Raw genomic sequence first — 15,164 nt, 5'->3', positions numbered from 1 at the left:
AGCCGGTCCAAAATGAAGAGCTACCTCAAACGCTGCAAGGATGCCCTGATTGGGCCAAGTCCGCAAACGGAGGACACGTGTCCAATCACACATCACGAAGCGATCGTCCAGCATCAACAGCAGGACCAACAACAGGCCCAGCTTCCTCCGGCGGTTCCAATTCCGACCGCCAACTGGTATCTGGACGATCAGCTGTGCGAGATACGGCCGGAAGATAACCGAGAACCGTACTCGTCGTTCGCCTCGGCTAGGCTCAAGGAACAGCTGGAGAGTGAGGAGCAGCAGCAGCAGCTTGAGCAATTGGGTCATGACAAGCAAATCGACAAGCTGTTGGCCAAGGATGGTGATGATCCATTGGATTTCGTGAATGAAAGTGGTGCCGGAGGTGGTGGATTGGAACCAGCTCGCGTTCAGGGATCACAGGTAAGTCCCGGGGGGGGAATGGTATGGACAAATTCGTTGTCTGGATTAGAGTTGAATGGGGAGAGAACCGAAGTCTAATAGATTGCTGAGAACTGATAGTGGACATAGAAGATCGCCGAAGGGATGGGCAGTGGTGGCAGAAGGGCTTATTGAGGACATGTTACTCTGTTTATTACTAATGTTGGATGACAAGAGATAAATATTTGTTTCTTTTGGATTTTGTTAGAAGGAGGTATTTCAAATTGATATTCCTCAAAAAATACAATTAATTAAAAAAAACTTTTTCTGACAACACTGCCGTACCAACATTACCAAAACCAGTAAAACACCGCGAGAGCGCGCGTGCGGGGGAGTTCAGGAGAGATTAATTTGACTATCTTTGATTGGAATCTTCTACGGTGGAGTCTGTTCTTTCATATTTTGTTACCACCCCCGCAGGGGGAAGGCACATTTGAAGCAGTGAGAGTTCAGTTTCGTTTTCAATATCGAGCAACGACGGCGGCGAGCCTGTCCATAAATGGTGGATGGACACAGTCTCTTCGTTGGGAGGGGGTAGTGCAGCAGTTAGTGAAACTTTAGTTGTTCTCATCATATGCTGGCTGTGGGTCGTCTGTGCTAACCAGGAGGGCCACCTAGCGATATCATCCGGTCAATATCTTTGTTAGAGCGGCTGGAAAGCTCCCATGAAATCGAGCAATGAATAATGGTTTAATTTCGCGAATTTATGGGCGTCACTGATTGGGTGCGATTGGTGGACATGGGATTGTACTCGATTCATGGATATTTGGAAGTTTTAGAAAAATGGCAAAAGTGTTTCGAAATTATTTGACTGTACAAAATGTCATCTTGTACTACTAACTTTACTACTGACGATTTCAACCATAAAATTATCCAGAATTACATACATACTGAACCAGATGCATTCATGGTCATTTGCTATTAAATAGGGGAAGTGAGAGTTTTGAATTTGTAAAATAGTTGGAGTTAATAAAATTATACAAAAATCTTATGTTACGATTATTTAAGGAATGAAAATTTAAAAAGTCAATCTTAGTGCGTCCATCCCGGGAATTCCCGGGACAAAAATCCCGGGATTTTTCCAAAACCGGGATTTCCCGAATCCCGGGATTTTTAATAATTTGTCCCGGGAATTCCCGAAATAGAAAAAAAAAACATTTTTTTTATTCTGGAAATTCAGATTTGGTTGTGGAAACAGATAACAAGTTTATTACTTAGAAATCAATAAGAATTTTAAAGCATTAAAATTTTTACTCGGCATATATCAGCATTCATTTGGCTTATTAGGGAAAATTGTTAAAATTTTGAATATTTTCTATTTAATATATATTTTTAAAAGCGTGGGTATTATATTTACGTATTTTACATATATTTATGATTTTGAATTTGAAAAAAAAACATATAACATTATTTTTCATCGAATTAAGGCAGCTATTGATGCATTTTTTCCATAATGTTTTGATTGACTTCATTAAAACAGGAACAGATTTCCAAATTTATTGCTTTAAAATGTCCTGTAACTATTCTGAGTGTAGTGTCGATTTTCCCCAGCTGGCAGAAGTAACTAAAAGATATCTTTTCAAATACGTTTGAAATAAAACATGAAATTAAATCTAAAATTTGCATTAACCGGTATTATTTAATTTGTTTCTGCTTCTAGTTTTTTATTACATTTTCAAAGAATTTTTTCTGGCTTTTCTAGTCATTTCATATACAAAAATAAATAAAAGAAATATAAAAGAAGTTCAATTTCAATTTGAATCACAATGTACCGTCATCAGGGGTGACATTAGGTCTAGGGGTGAGATTGGGTCATACAAAATAGCTGAAGTTTGTATGACCCGATCTCACCTCCCAAACCCAATGTCACCCCTAATGACGGTATTTAAAGTTGTGGTTATTTTATAATCCATAATGTTGTGTACATATTTTTTTTAAAGTTCCTTTTGAACTATCTAAAAATTGCTGTCCTTTTTTCGATTGAAGTGTAAATTATCATCAATTAATATTTTTGAGCTTATTCTATAATTTTAAGCTTGAAAACATAATCAATATAATGAAAACATAGATTTTATGACTGTTTCAAAAATTTCCCGGGATCCCGGGAATTCCCGGGATTTTAAAAATATTTTTCCCGTTTCCCGGGAAATTCAAAACCCGGGAAAATTGGACGCCCTAGTCAATCTTGTACAAAATAAATCAATATTTTTTTGAACATATTATTCTGAAAAACATCCCCAAATTCCTCTACCTTTGTGCCGAGCATCGGACGGATGAAAAAAGCATACCAAGCATAAAAATTGATTCGGTGAAATCACCCAATAAATCCAATTAAACGCGAATTGTATGTTTGGGTTGCTCTGTGCACACACAGCTCTTCCGACGATGCAAATTACATTAATTGCATTTCACCATAAAGTGCACCTCGAGACGTTTTCTTCGTCAGTCTGGTCCCAAGTATCGATCGCAGTCGGTTAAGCTCGCACAGACCATATCTCTGTGTCATAAATAAATATGTGTCCAAAAGAGGAAGGCGGAAAGAAAGCACCTTCTTCGGGCGAAAATGTTGGACATCGAACTACTTACTGGCTCAAACTGACCAACTGTCCAGTTGTGCGTCGAGAGGTACTCGATTTCGCAGTGCAAGTCGTCAAGGGTATCGATTTCAACGGGGCTACCGAAGATGGTGGCATCACGGAAGGACCGAGTGTGACACCACCTGGTTTGGGGAGCTGAGGCGCGTGATGTGTGAAATTTTAATAAATCTTGTTAAAAACTGCAATACATGGGGGAAAGGGGATAATGAATTGCTCACACTTTAACAGTTTTTATTTGTTATAACATGAAAAAAAGTGATAATGATGGGCGTTTATTTTGATCATTTTGATTGCTTGCATAGTGTTGAAATGTTTTTAAGTTTTTTTTTCGCTGGTTGGACGCGAACAAGGATAATCACTCACGGAGTTCTCAGGGGAAGAGAATCTCCTTTCAACAAAAATCAAAATCAAATTATTCGCACTATAGCATTGCGTTCTCGATTGCGAGATTCCTACTCGAAACTAGGTGTCCGAAGGCTTGATTGTTGAGGCAATTGCAAAGATTACACCTTAGCTTCCATCCACCCCGGGATTCAAACTGACGACCTTTGGATTGTTAGTCCAACTGCCTACCAGCGACTCCACCGAGGCAGGACCCAGGGAGACGACTCCTACACCTGGACTAAGGTTACGACCTCACCTTTTTTTTAGGTTAGTCCGGGGCCAACATTTACTTCCCGTCTGACGGAAGGCGTGATCAGACAAATCTCGTCTCGAAAAATGCCACCGGGACCGTCTGGGATCGAACCCAGGCCGACTGGGTGAGAGGCAATCACGCTTACCCCTACACCACGGTCCCGAACCAGTGCTGAAAATGTCAGGGGTCCTGACGCGAAAATCGGCGACGCTGACACGAATTTTTCAGATCCAGTCACTGAACGGCAAAACCGTGACATAAACAAACCCGGCGCAGTCGTGAGTGCCCCAGTTCATTGAGCAGCTGCAATGCGAGGCAGTAGTCGACCAACGCTCATTCGACGTTGCACGCACACACATAAAGAAACAAGTTTTTACACAAAAAGTTTGTATGTATACATGGAAATGTATTTTTGAATAAAAGTTATGGTTGTTGGAAGTGTTTTGCACAGTCTTGAACCATTCAATTGTTTTAAAATAGTCAAAATAGTGTTTAAAGAGGATTTTACGAGTCAGTCATATCTTGTCTCGCATTCTCCAGCAGCCGGCCGGCACGAGTCAGGCGGCAGTGGTTGAACGGCCACAGTAGGCTTACATTCACATGCTAGCAGTGAACTGACATTTTGGTTTGTTTCATGTGTACGCTGGGTTGGAAACTTTTTGCAGGCCTGTCCCGAACAACACAGTAACCTCCAATAACTGCGAAAAAAATCTTTAGTGATTAGACAATCCTTAAGAATTTACAATAAATAAACTATTTTTCTCCTGTTACGTAGTTATGGTTTTCCACTAACCACATCCAGTCTCCGCCATTACAGCGTACTATCCACTGCTCTGATGCTCATTTCAGATCTCCGGTTTTGTCAATGCGGATGGAGAGCAAATCGAGCTCAGTATCCCCTCAATTGCCGGGCTCCTGTGGTCTAATGGTTACAGGTTTCGCTTCATGAGTGGAAGGTCGTGGTTGGCAAATCCTTTCCCCTGTACTCTCCACATGTATAAGGACCAACTGCTCTGTATATTTGCATCTGCAGAGTTCCACGGCCCAATCGTAAAAAAGTACTTTGAAGGGACGAGTTTTAAGAAACCAGAACGCAAATTAGCACTTCAGTTCTAGCGATACATTTGGACTCAAAATGGAAAAGGCAGAGCCAAAGAGGAAGGAAAAAATATTCAAATGAGAAATAGTCAATGCGGATGGCAAGCAAATTGGACTCTCCCAGATGAAAAAAAAGGTAAACAAGAAAGTTCTCACAGGGAATATTTTAAGTACTCCAGAATAACTCTCTCACCAATCCATGTGGCTGGATTGTTTTCGTTGCGTCCAAAATTAGACTCTCACCATTGCAATTTCCTCAAAACAGCATCAGAAAAGCAAGCAGATCCTTTCACGGGATCAGAACTCGATAAACATAACTCTTTCTGCATACCTGCCGCAGCCTCTTCACTGTTTTTCAGTAAACTTTCCTCGCAAGTAACTTATTTAGATTTCCCAATCCGAATACCGCCAAGATCCTCAGAATCTTTAGACAATTTTGATCTGTTTTACTCTTTCGTGGACTTTTTTTGTATTTTAGGAAATCAACTTTTATTGATAGAAAGTAATAAATCGGAATTTCATTTCGTGTACATTTTTTTCTGAAAAGTTCTAATCATAACTTACAACTGTGCCGAAGACACCTAATCGATAAGAATGTCCCTTCCCAAAATACAGAATTTTGTATGCATTGTTGTATGTTTGCAAAATTGTACGGAGCCTTTTATGGAAAAGCTTCTGCCTGTCACAGGCCATTCTTATCTACCATCAAGTTTTATAAATAGTTTGAACTCACTTAGAAGCATGGGTCCTGGTGTTCAGTTAAAAGATAAAAAATCACTTACTCATCAAACGAATCTTTTCTGACTGAAGCATACAACCATTCGTGAGTAAATTTCTTTGCCTAGGGGAACGGCATCTAATTCCAGCGTGCCTCTAATGTTGCTATATCAGCACTTTGACATTCAATTACAGCTCATTAAAAGCGTTTTCAACTGAAATCGAGTGATAAATTGCTCAATAAGAAGTGAGCAAGCAAGTTTCTATCAAAAGTTTTGCAAAATTAATTGTTTAAATAGTGGAAAATAGCAAATTGGATGGAGTTAGGAGCGAGTGCTGCCTTGTCGCACGTGCATTTTGGGCCAAATTAACTTCTTAACTCGAAAGTCATTTTGTGCAGCTTTTTGACCTTCACACATCCCCAAAATTTGATTTCCATCCTGAGATATTCGATAAAACAAATGTTGTCACTCTTAATATGAAAGAAGTTTCAATCTTATCGTGCTATTGCGCGTACTCCCTAAAAAGACACGCGGCACTTTCGGCAAATGCGCTCTGTCAAATCCCACACTGCGCGTTTTATTTTTGTTGATCTTCTTCTTCGCCAGGTATGTTTTATATTGCACTAAAAGTGCAGAAACCCCCTGGCAACAATGTCTACGGTACATTCTGTAATGCCGGGCGGCATGTACCTTTGAGAGAAATGGACAATATCTTGACACACCTTGAAAATTGCTGTCGGTGCGACAGCTGACCAAAGGGATTTCAGATCAGAACGCGTTTGACACACGTACATGCCCGACCAAACTTCAGGACAATGCCCAGAATGGTCAACTAATCAAAACGTGTTTGTTATTGTTTAAATTGCGAACTCTAATTTTTATTTACACTGTATTATTCAAGCATTTCCGTGCAACACTTCCCGCTCAAAACCAGCCCAAACCATACACGCGTCCTGCACGCGTCCGTCAATGCGCTAAAGAACCATCAATCAGATTATCCCACGATTTCTTCACGCTTCAAGTCAGTCTGTTTAAACTTCGTGCCGGGATTCCACTTCCTTCTCGCCGTTGACTCGGTTGGTCAACTGGCCAACAATTTATCACCCAACCCCCCCGTACATGGAAGTCAGTGCAAGTGTGCCGGCCTCGGCGCTGAAGAACTCCTTAGGTTAGGTGTCTTATCTTTCGGAAACTTGGGTACCTTCATTCACATGCGCGAGTCCTGCCATAAAAGGACATAAATGCATCGCAAACATAAATTAATTTATTGAATCGAATTAAGCCCCAACGACGAGCTTCGCCTCCAAGTCACGGTTGATAACCGCGTGCAGCTGATCCTAATCCAAGCCGCCAGCGTCTGTCAACAAACGCTGCTGCTGCTGATTGAAATCGAAAGTTCGCACGGGTTACTGAATAGTCGATCAATCGACAATTCAAAGGGTTGGGAGGAGGACCGGGGCTGGCGTGGCATGATTTCGAAATGTATAGCTGGTTCCTGTACTTCCTCCAAGAGAGACCCCTCGGATCAACACAAAACGCAATTCAAATCATTATTGCCATATATGATTTGTACGGTTGGCGCACTTGAACGGCCTCAACGACCAGCGCAACTCTGCGTTGCAGCAGCTTGGAAACCGGAACGAGAGTCGTCACTTTCGTTAAACTCCCAATAGATGGGGTTCGTCGCCGCCGGTGATTGAAGTCGCTGGATCAACGGGAGACGCAATATCGGCATCAACTTCAGCAGGACATCCATGAGGGATCTCTGCTAGCTTGCGTCTGTCGCCGTAACCCCAATGTCAACGACTTCTGTTGACTCTCCCATCCCTCCATTGCAACACTTCACCAAGATCGTCTCCTGGGTATCAATTTTGCTTATTTAACTCTCCTCCACCCGGCGCAGATTACCATTCGATTAGATTTGAGAGAAATGTTTACGTCTGCACTCGGTTCGCGCGGATCGATTGAGTGCATTACCATATTTTGCTATAATAAACTCCGCATTTTCCCTCACGCAACGCAACTATCTTGTCCGGTGGGAATATCGGAAGCACCACTTCTTGATTTCCTTCGCCTTTTGCGTTAACTTGACTAAGCTGGTGGGCTTGATGGAGCAGTACTTTCTGGGAATCAACAGTGGATATTATGGAAAAGAACCAGCACCAGAAGAAAGTGAAAACCCTTTTTCTTACGTCAGGCGACCCTTGGGGATCTTCCAAGATGGAGCAACGTCCGGTTAAGGGTTCAGTTAAGTGTTTCTTTGTGGTTACATGAATCTAAGCATAATATTGATTTTGTCTTCCTACACATTTGTTACTACACTTTGTGATCGAAAACTAGTATTTTTGCTCTTCTTAAAAATTCCAGAAAACCCTTCTACTCATGCATTCAAATGGATTTTAATTTACGTTCACAGTGCCCATAAATTACGAGTCCTCCCTTCCCTGTGACGAAAGTAAGTTGAGTTCACGCCAACAGCCTCGTTTAATACAAGCATCCATCAGATGTTTGTCGCCGGCGTCGCTAAATTGCTTAAGAAGAGAGGAAGGCAGCATCGAAAAGAAAAACAAAACATGTTTAAATGCCGAAACGAATGGGAAACTTGTGTACACCTTCATGAACCAGAAAGGTACGCGGTTCATCGGCCCTGCTGAACCCACCGCAGCAGAACACTCTCACTGCGGAAAGTCACTACTTTGTAGCGGGCGGAGCAAGCTTTCTGGTGAATTACGAGGCGTTGGCGACACTCCCTTCGTCTGAAAGCTGCTGTTTAACACCAGCGCGAGTCAGGAACCTCACCTCGACCTTCACGACCAGCCTGGCAACTGTCGATTTCCAGAGCCCCACGAAATGTCACCTAAAAGGGGCAAATCGTTCTGCAAGAACACCATCTCTCCAATACAGAGCCCGACAGCGGTGGATGAGGTATTGCACAGGTCGATGTTCCACTCGCGTGCTCAACGAGCTATCAGGCGTAAGAAATCACACGATTCCGGCGAGAGGTTCTTGGTCGTTGTCGTCAAGACTTTTGCCATGCTCGTTGACACGGTTGTCGCGAGTACAGTTTGGGTAGGGTAGTTGGACCAGTTATTGGACAATTAGGGACTTTTTGATTAACAATTGCCACTTGGAATAAATTGCAAACATCTTACCCCGCAAAGTGCCGAGTTGATCATCAGTTGAACGAAAGATGAGCAAGCAGGCAGAGTGCATCAGAATGACACTATCAGTTCGGTCGTGACATTGAAAGGCTTGAAGAAGTTGAACGTGACAAATTGTTTGGCGCGCTTTCAGCTTTCGGGTTCGGGATGGTGTTGCTGGTGGCGATGATTTCCGAGAAAGGTGAACGAACTTTAATTCGTTTAAAGCTTTTTATTGCTTGATTCAGATACTTATGAGGTTCATTGATGATTTTTATTTTACTTTATTTGTCAGATTTACATTTTCTTCTCCATATACAGTACAAATATTTTTGAGTGTCTAATAACAGTCCATGATACGATTACAGCTGTTACAGCAAAAAGAGTTCAATTTTGGAATGCTTAAAATTTGGTTGGTTGAAATTTACCACTTTTGCCTTCCTCACTGAGGTAAGGCTATAATCCTGCTCGAATTTTGAACTTTTCATATGAACTTCGTAGGCCAACCTTCATGTATAAATATTGACTCAGAATTGAAAACTGAACAAATGTCTGTGTCTATGTGTGTGTATGTGTGTATGTATGCTTAAAAATGTGTTTTCTCATATATCGGGATGTTAGATAAATGGCAAGAAATTGATTCCAATACCATCATGTTACACATCGTTGGATAGGTAAAAGACCTTTCCAACGAGTCCAGTTCATTGAAGATCTGGCAACCCTGTCTCGAGTTATGACCACTTAAGTGATATTTATGTACTTTTTCGAATCAGGATCTCACTTAAATGTATGTAAACGATGTCCGAATCCATTATCAAACCCATTGATAGTTAGGTAATTGGAAGACTTTTCAAACGAGTCTGAATCGGGCAACTCTATTTTAGATATGATGTACTTTCCAAAGAATTAATAATTCAGATGAAAAATATTTTCGAATATTTTTTTTTAGGAAGTAGTTAGGAAGGCATCAACCACATAGGTGGATTAAGTTAGATTTTTGAGTAATATTACCTAAAAAGTGATGAAATTTTTGTTGGCCGGTAATGCATTAAATATATACAATTTTGTGAGCTGGTATTGCCAAATGGGTCACGGTGATTTTTTTTTCAGAATACTTAATACTACAAAAAAAAGCCACACTTCTGATATTTGGCATCATGAGAAAGGTGCTTTTCCAGACATTTTTTAATCCCAAGTAACATTGTTTTCCAGGAGTTCTACAAGAGCTCTTCAAGATAACTACAGCATAGCAGTTTGGACCGCGGTAGGATAAAACTCTCTTCAAGTACTCTTCCAAACTCCTGAAGAAGTTTTGAAGAGAATTTTATCCTACCGCGGTCCAAACTGCTATGCTGTAGCTATCTTGAAGAGCACTTGTAGAACTCCTGGAAAAAAATGTTACTTGGGATGTATTCAAATTTATCTTTATTTAATTCATATTTTTAAAAAGTCTGTGAAGTACATTTTAACCAATGTTGGACCCAAAAATATGGTTTCTTATCTATTTTTTTAGATTTTCTGAATAATTTTAAAAACTATACAAAGTTATAAACATTTGTTTTTGAACAATTAATACTATACTTCTACATAGAGCGTCCAATATCCCGTCCCGGGAATTCCCGAAAAGAAAACATTTTCTTAACTTTTTGGAACCATTTTGCCTTCCTCACTGAGGTAAGGCTGTAATCCTGCTCGAAAAATGAACTTTTGAAAAAAAGCTCGTAGACCTATATTCATGTTTGCCTATCGACTCAAAATCGAAAACTGAACAAATGTTTGTGTGTGCGTATCCACTTTGGTGCTCAAAATTCTTGCCAAGTTTTCTCGGCACTGGCTGATCCGATTTGAGTCAAACAAGTTGCATTCGATTTGGTGCCCCATACTGCACTATTGAATTGTTTGAAGATCCGATAAGTAGTTCAAAAGTTACGTATAAAAAAGTGTAAGAGTTGCGAATCAGGTGCTGGAATTTTGATGCCGGAATTCACTTATCTATATGAAAACTATGTCCGGATCCATCATCCGACCCATCGTTGGTTAGGTTATCAAAAGACCTTTCAAATGAGTTTAAAACATTGAAGATCTGGCAACCCTGTTTCGAGATATGACCACTTAAGTGATATTTATGTACTTTTTTGAAGCCGGATCTCACTTAAATGTATGTAAACTATGTCCGGATCCATCATCCGACCCATTGTTAGTTAGGTAATCAAAAGACCTTTCCAATCAGTCCAAAATATTGAAGATCTGGTAACCCTGTCTCGAGATATTTATGTACTTTTTTGAAGCCGTATCTCATTTAAATGTATGTAAACTATGTCCGGATCCATCATCCGACCTATCATTGGTTAGGTTTGAAGATCTGGCAACGCTCAGTCTCAAGTTATGACCGCTCAAGTGACATTTGTGTATTTTTTTATTGAGAAATAGATGGAATTGGTGTCCAAACCCATCATATCACCAAATGTTGGTAAAAAGTGAGGAAGGCGCCAACCACATAGGTGGATTAAGTTAGTTTTTTGAAAATGCTCTGAAAAAAGTTAATAAGTGAAGAAACTCAACATAATTTTCTCCAATTCAATTTATTGTTAAGTTCATACAGAATTAATCAGATGATCATAAAATTTTATAAACCAAGAACTAGGGTGGTTCAAAAAATGGCATTTTTCGTCGGTTTTCGCAAAAACTACATTTTTCAAAAAAACATATCTCCGGAACCGCTGAATCAATTTTTGAGCGCAACGTTTCAAAAGAAGGATTATTAGTTGGGCTTTTAAGGAAAATATGTGGAGGTTCGAAAAAGCTTTATTTTTTGTATTTTTTTATTTGGCTCAAACTTTGTGGGGGTCTTCCCTATGACCAAAGAAGCCATTGTCCATATAAATTTCCATACAAATTTGGCAGCTGTTCATACAAAAATGGTACGTAAATATTCGAAAATCTGTAACTTTTGAAGGAATTTTTTGATCAATTTGGTGTCTTCGGCAAAGTTGTAGGTATTGTTAAGGACTATTTAGAAAAAAATAGGCACACGGAAAAAAATTTCCCGATTTTTTTATTAACTTTTTTTTCACAAAAACTCAAATTCCCAAAATACGTATTTTTTGATTTTCGAGATTTTTTGATATGTTTTAGGGGACAAAAATCCGCAACTTTTGAGCTATAGAGAAACATGGTCAAAAAATCTGCCACCGAGCTATGATTTTTTGAAAAACTGGTGATTTTTGGAAAAAATCGAAATTTCATACATAACATTTTTTTGACCTCATTTTTTAATGCAAAATTGAATTTGCAATCGAAAAGTACTTTACAGATTTTTTGATAAAGGGCTCCGTTTTCAAGATATAGCCACCGAAAGTTTGATTTTAGCGAAATATTTGCAGTTTTTCAATTTTTAAAAATAGTGACCATGAGTGACCATTTCTGAAAATATTTTTTTTTAAAGTTCAGAAAATTTGCTATAAAATTGTCTAAAAGACATTGAAGATTGGACCTCTGGTTGCTGAGATACAGCGGCTTAAAGAAAAAGAAACACGAAAATTGAAGTTTTCTAAGTCTCACCCAAAAAGCCCACCATTTTCTAATGACGATATCTCAGCAATTAATGGTCCGATTTTCAATGTTAATACATGAAACATTTGTGAAATTTTCCGATCTCTTCGAAAAAAATATTTTGAAAAAATTAAATCAAGACTAACATTTTAAAAGGGCCAAACTTTGAATATAATGCCCATTAAAAATGCTAGTATTGATTTAATTTTTTTCAAAATATTTTTTTCGAAAAGATCGGAAAATTTCCCGAATGTTTCATGTATTAACATTGAAAATCGGACCGTTTCGTTTCGTATTTTGGGAATTTGAGTTTTTGTGAAAAAAAAGTTAATAAAAAAATCGGGAAATTTTTTTTCCGTGTACCTATTTTTTTCTAAATAGTCCTTAACAATACCTACAACTTTGCCGAAGACACCAAATTGATCAAAAAATTCCTTCAAAAGTTACAGATTTTCGAATATATACGTACCATTTTTGTATGAACAGCTGCCAAATTTGTATGGAAATTTATATGGACAAACTAATGATGCAAAATGGCTTCTTTGGTCATAGAGAAGGCCCCCACAAAGTTTGAGCCAAATCAAAAAATACAAATAAAATCCATTTCCGGTTTTGGTAGAGAATCGCTCAACTGGGTTTTTTCGACGCGCCGCGCGCAGAAACGGGAGAAAGATGAAAACGGGTTAAAAACTACTTTTTTCACTAGAACTGCGATAACTTGAAAATTTCAGCGATGAACTATACATGTTTGAGTACCAAAAGTTGCGTCTTTCAATTACGATTTTTTTTTTCAAATTTCTCATGAAATTAACTTTGATTTTCACATGGCATTGAAAATAAAATGTGTAGTTTAAAGAATTTCAAAACACGAGATCATTTCTTTCTTTATTAGGTCATTACAAATATTATTAGAAGTTTTTGTCTCTCCCCCCCCCTCCCATTTATTAGTTGGGCTTTTATATGAAAAAAGAAGTTTAACAACCAGAAACCATTGGAAGTGCATTTTTTTGCGTATATGAATGCCTTTGGAAATATATGAAATTTTTATGAAATAACAATGTAGGTACTGTTTTTTTTCGCAAAAAAAAAATCGTAAATATTTTGATATTTTGAAAACTAATGATTGGAAACTAACTGGACTGGTGTAAAATGAATTTTCTTTTTTTACCTTAACATATTTTTGTATTTATTTGAAGAAAGGTTTAAAGTGCCATAAACTTGCTATATTTTGTATTTGACAGTCCGTATTTTTTTTTTTTGCTGCAAAAATCAATAGCCCATAGCCCATAGTATGAGTCAATTTTGTTTTCATGGGTCATTGAATCATCAGTTTAGAAAAGCAAACAAAATATGCTCAGCCAAAAAGTTTTTCGAAGAACTATAAAAAAAATCTTTTCTGGACCTTTTGATTTTTTTTCAGCAAACCCTAATATTTAAAAAAAAACAGGGTTGTTCCCCCACAAAGTTGTAATCAAACAAATATGACCATTGCAAATATTTTTTGAAGTTTATGTTCCTCGACTCTGATCAAAGTCGAAGGGGGGGGGGGGGATAAAGTTTAAAAATTAAATTTACGAACCACGGTTTTCACATTTGAATCAAAAACGTGCTTAAAAATGCATTATAATCATGTTAAGTTGTTTTGCAATCATTAGTTTTCAAAATACCTAAGTATTGACGAATATTGTTTTTTTTTTTTGAAAAAAAAAAAAGTTTTGCGGTGCTGTTCATCGGAGATTCATAAAAAATCAAAATATTTTTAATCCATCCCAAACATGCTAAATATGATTATCAATGCAGAAAAATGCGCTTTAGATTGTTTTCAGTTGATTTTACTTATATTTTCATTAAAATTTTGAAGTTTTTTGAAATATTTTTGTTGCTTCCTGATTTTTTGAACAAGTTTAGAAGGGAGGGGTGGGGGTTATTTTCTGTTTATGAATCGTGAAAATTACAAATCTTTTTATTCATATTTGAACATTTTTTATTAATAAATCATGAAACATACGTTTCCGATGAGAAATTTTAAAAAGATAAAACACATTAGAATGTGTTTATTCATTTTTGTAAATTTCACCAAAAGCTTACAGTAGGACAGTTATGCTTTCAATTTCAACGAAGAATCTCATATGTTGAGGCAGTGCTAAAGCTAAACGATTCTCTCTTGGTCACACAAACTATTTAGCTCAATTTTATCAGAACGATCGAGGCCGGGAAATCACCGGAATCGAAATAAAAATCCCAAATTAATGGCCTGGAACGATCTTCTATTTTGATTTGAAGGGCGCGTGAAAGAACCGCGGAGATATCTTAGAACTTGCCTATACACATTCCTGCGTAGATAAAGAGCGGGCGTGTTGGACATCAAAACTGGTCGTAAAAGTATAATTTTATCAATTAAAAAGACATAAATTTGGTGCCTATACAAGCGTGTCGTAGTCTTTGAGAAAAGGGAGAATAGTTTTGTTTGGGGGTCTAATTGGTCGTAATTGTCGCAGAGCTTTGTTTTTTCGTCGCTGATTTCGACATTTTACCTCGTAGTTTGATAAGTTGACACACCAGTATGCCCTTTGAGCAAAGTTACACACACATACACACACACTTATGCATTCTAGTCGAGCCAGACTATTTGGGTTAATATTCAATCATCCGCGCAGATCGTTTTAAAATGTCATGTTTTGCATTTTCCGTCAGCTTTTTCTGCCGTTTGTCGCACGCCACGAAGCCTTGCCCAACTCGTATTATAATTCACCCTTTGGCGACATTCATATTTTGCACTCCGACTCCCGGTGGTGTATGTGTCTGGGCTGGACTAAAGTCGTGTTTGTTTTGACTTGGTCCGGGATGATGCCGGGTTAGGACCACACGAGGTTCAGAAGAAATATGGTCGAAAACGTGACGAAACGGCAGCGAGATCGAACTGATCTGGATTGGAAATAGTGAATTGATTCCCGATTGGAATTTGGGCCAACGGAAATTT

The 15,164-nt window shown here is 38.5% G+C and overlaps 1 protein-coding gene across 1 annotated transcript in view; it reads left to right on the top strand.

Moving 5' to 3' along the window:
• LOC6035621 overlaps window positions 1-15,164 on the top strand; it is a 720,799-nt gene that overhangs the window by 91,369 nt on the left and 614,266 nt on the right. Inside the window, 1 exon segment of the mRNA XM_038262197.1 lies at window positions 1-423. This exon segment is cut by the window's left edge and continues 291 nt beyond it. Within this exon segment, the coding sequence (XP_038118125.1) occupies window positions 1-423 (423 nt within the window).

The sequence above is a fragment of the Culex quinquefasciatus genome, chromosome 3 (assembly GCF_015732765.1).
Source record: "Culex quinquefasciatus strain JHB chromosome 3, VPISU_Cqui_1.0_pri_paternal, whole genome shotgun sequence".
Lineage (NCBI taxonomy): Eukaryota > Metazoa > Arthropoda > Insecta > Diptera > Culicidae > Culex > Culex quinquefasciatus.
Note: the sequence above shows the minus strand (reverse complement) of the source record. Positions and strands in the feature narration are given on the sequence as shown.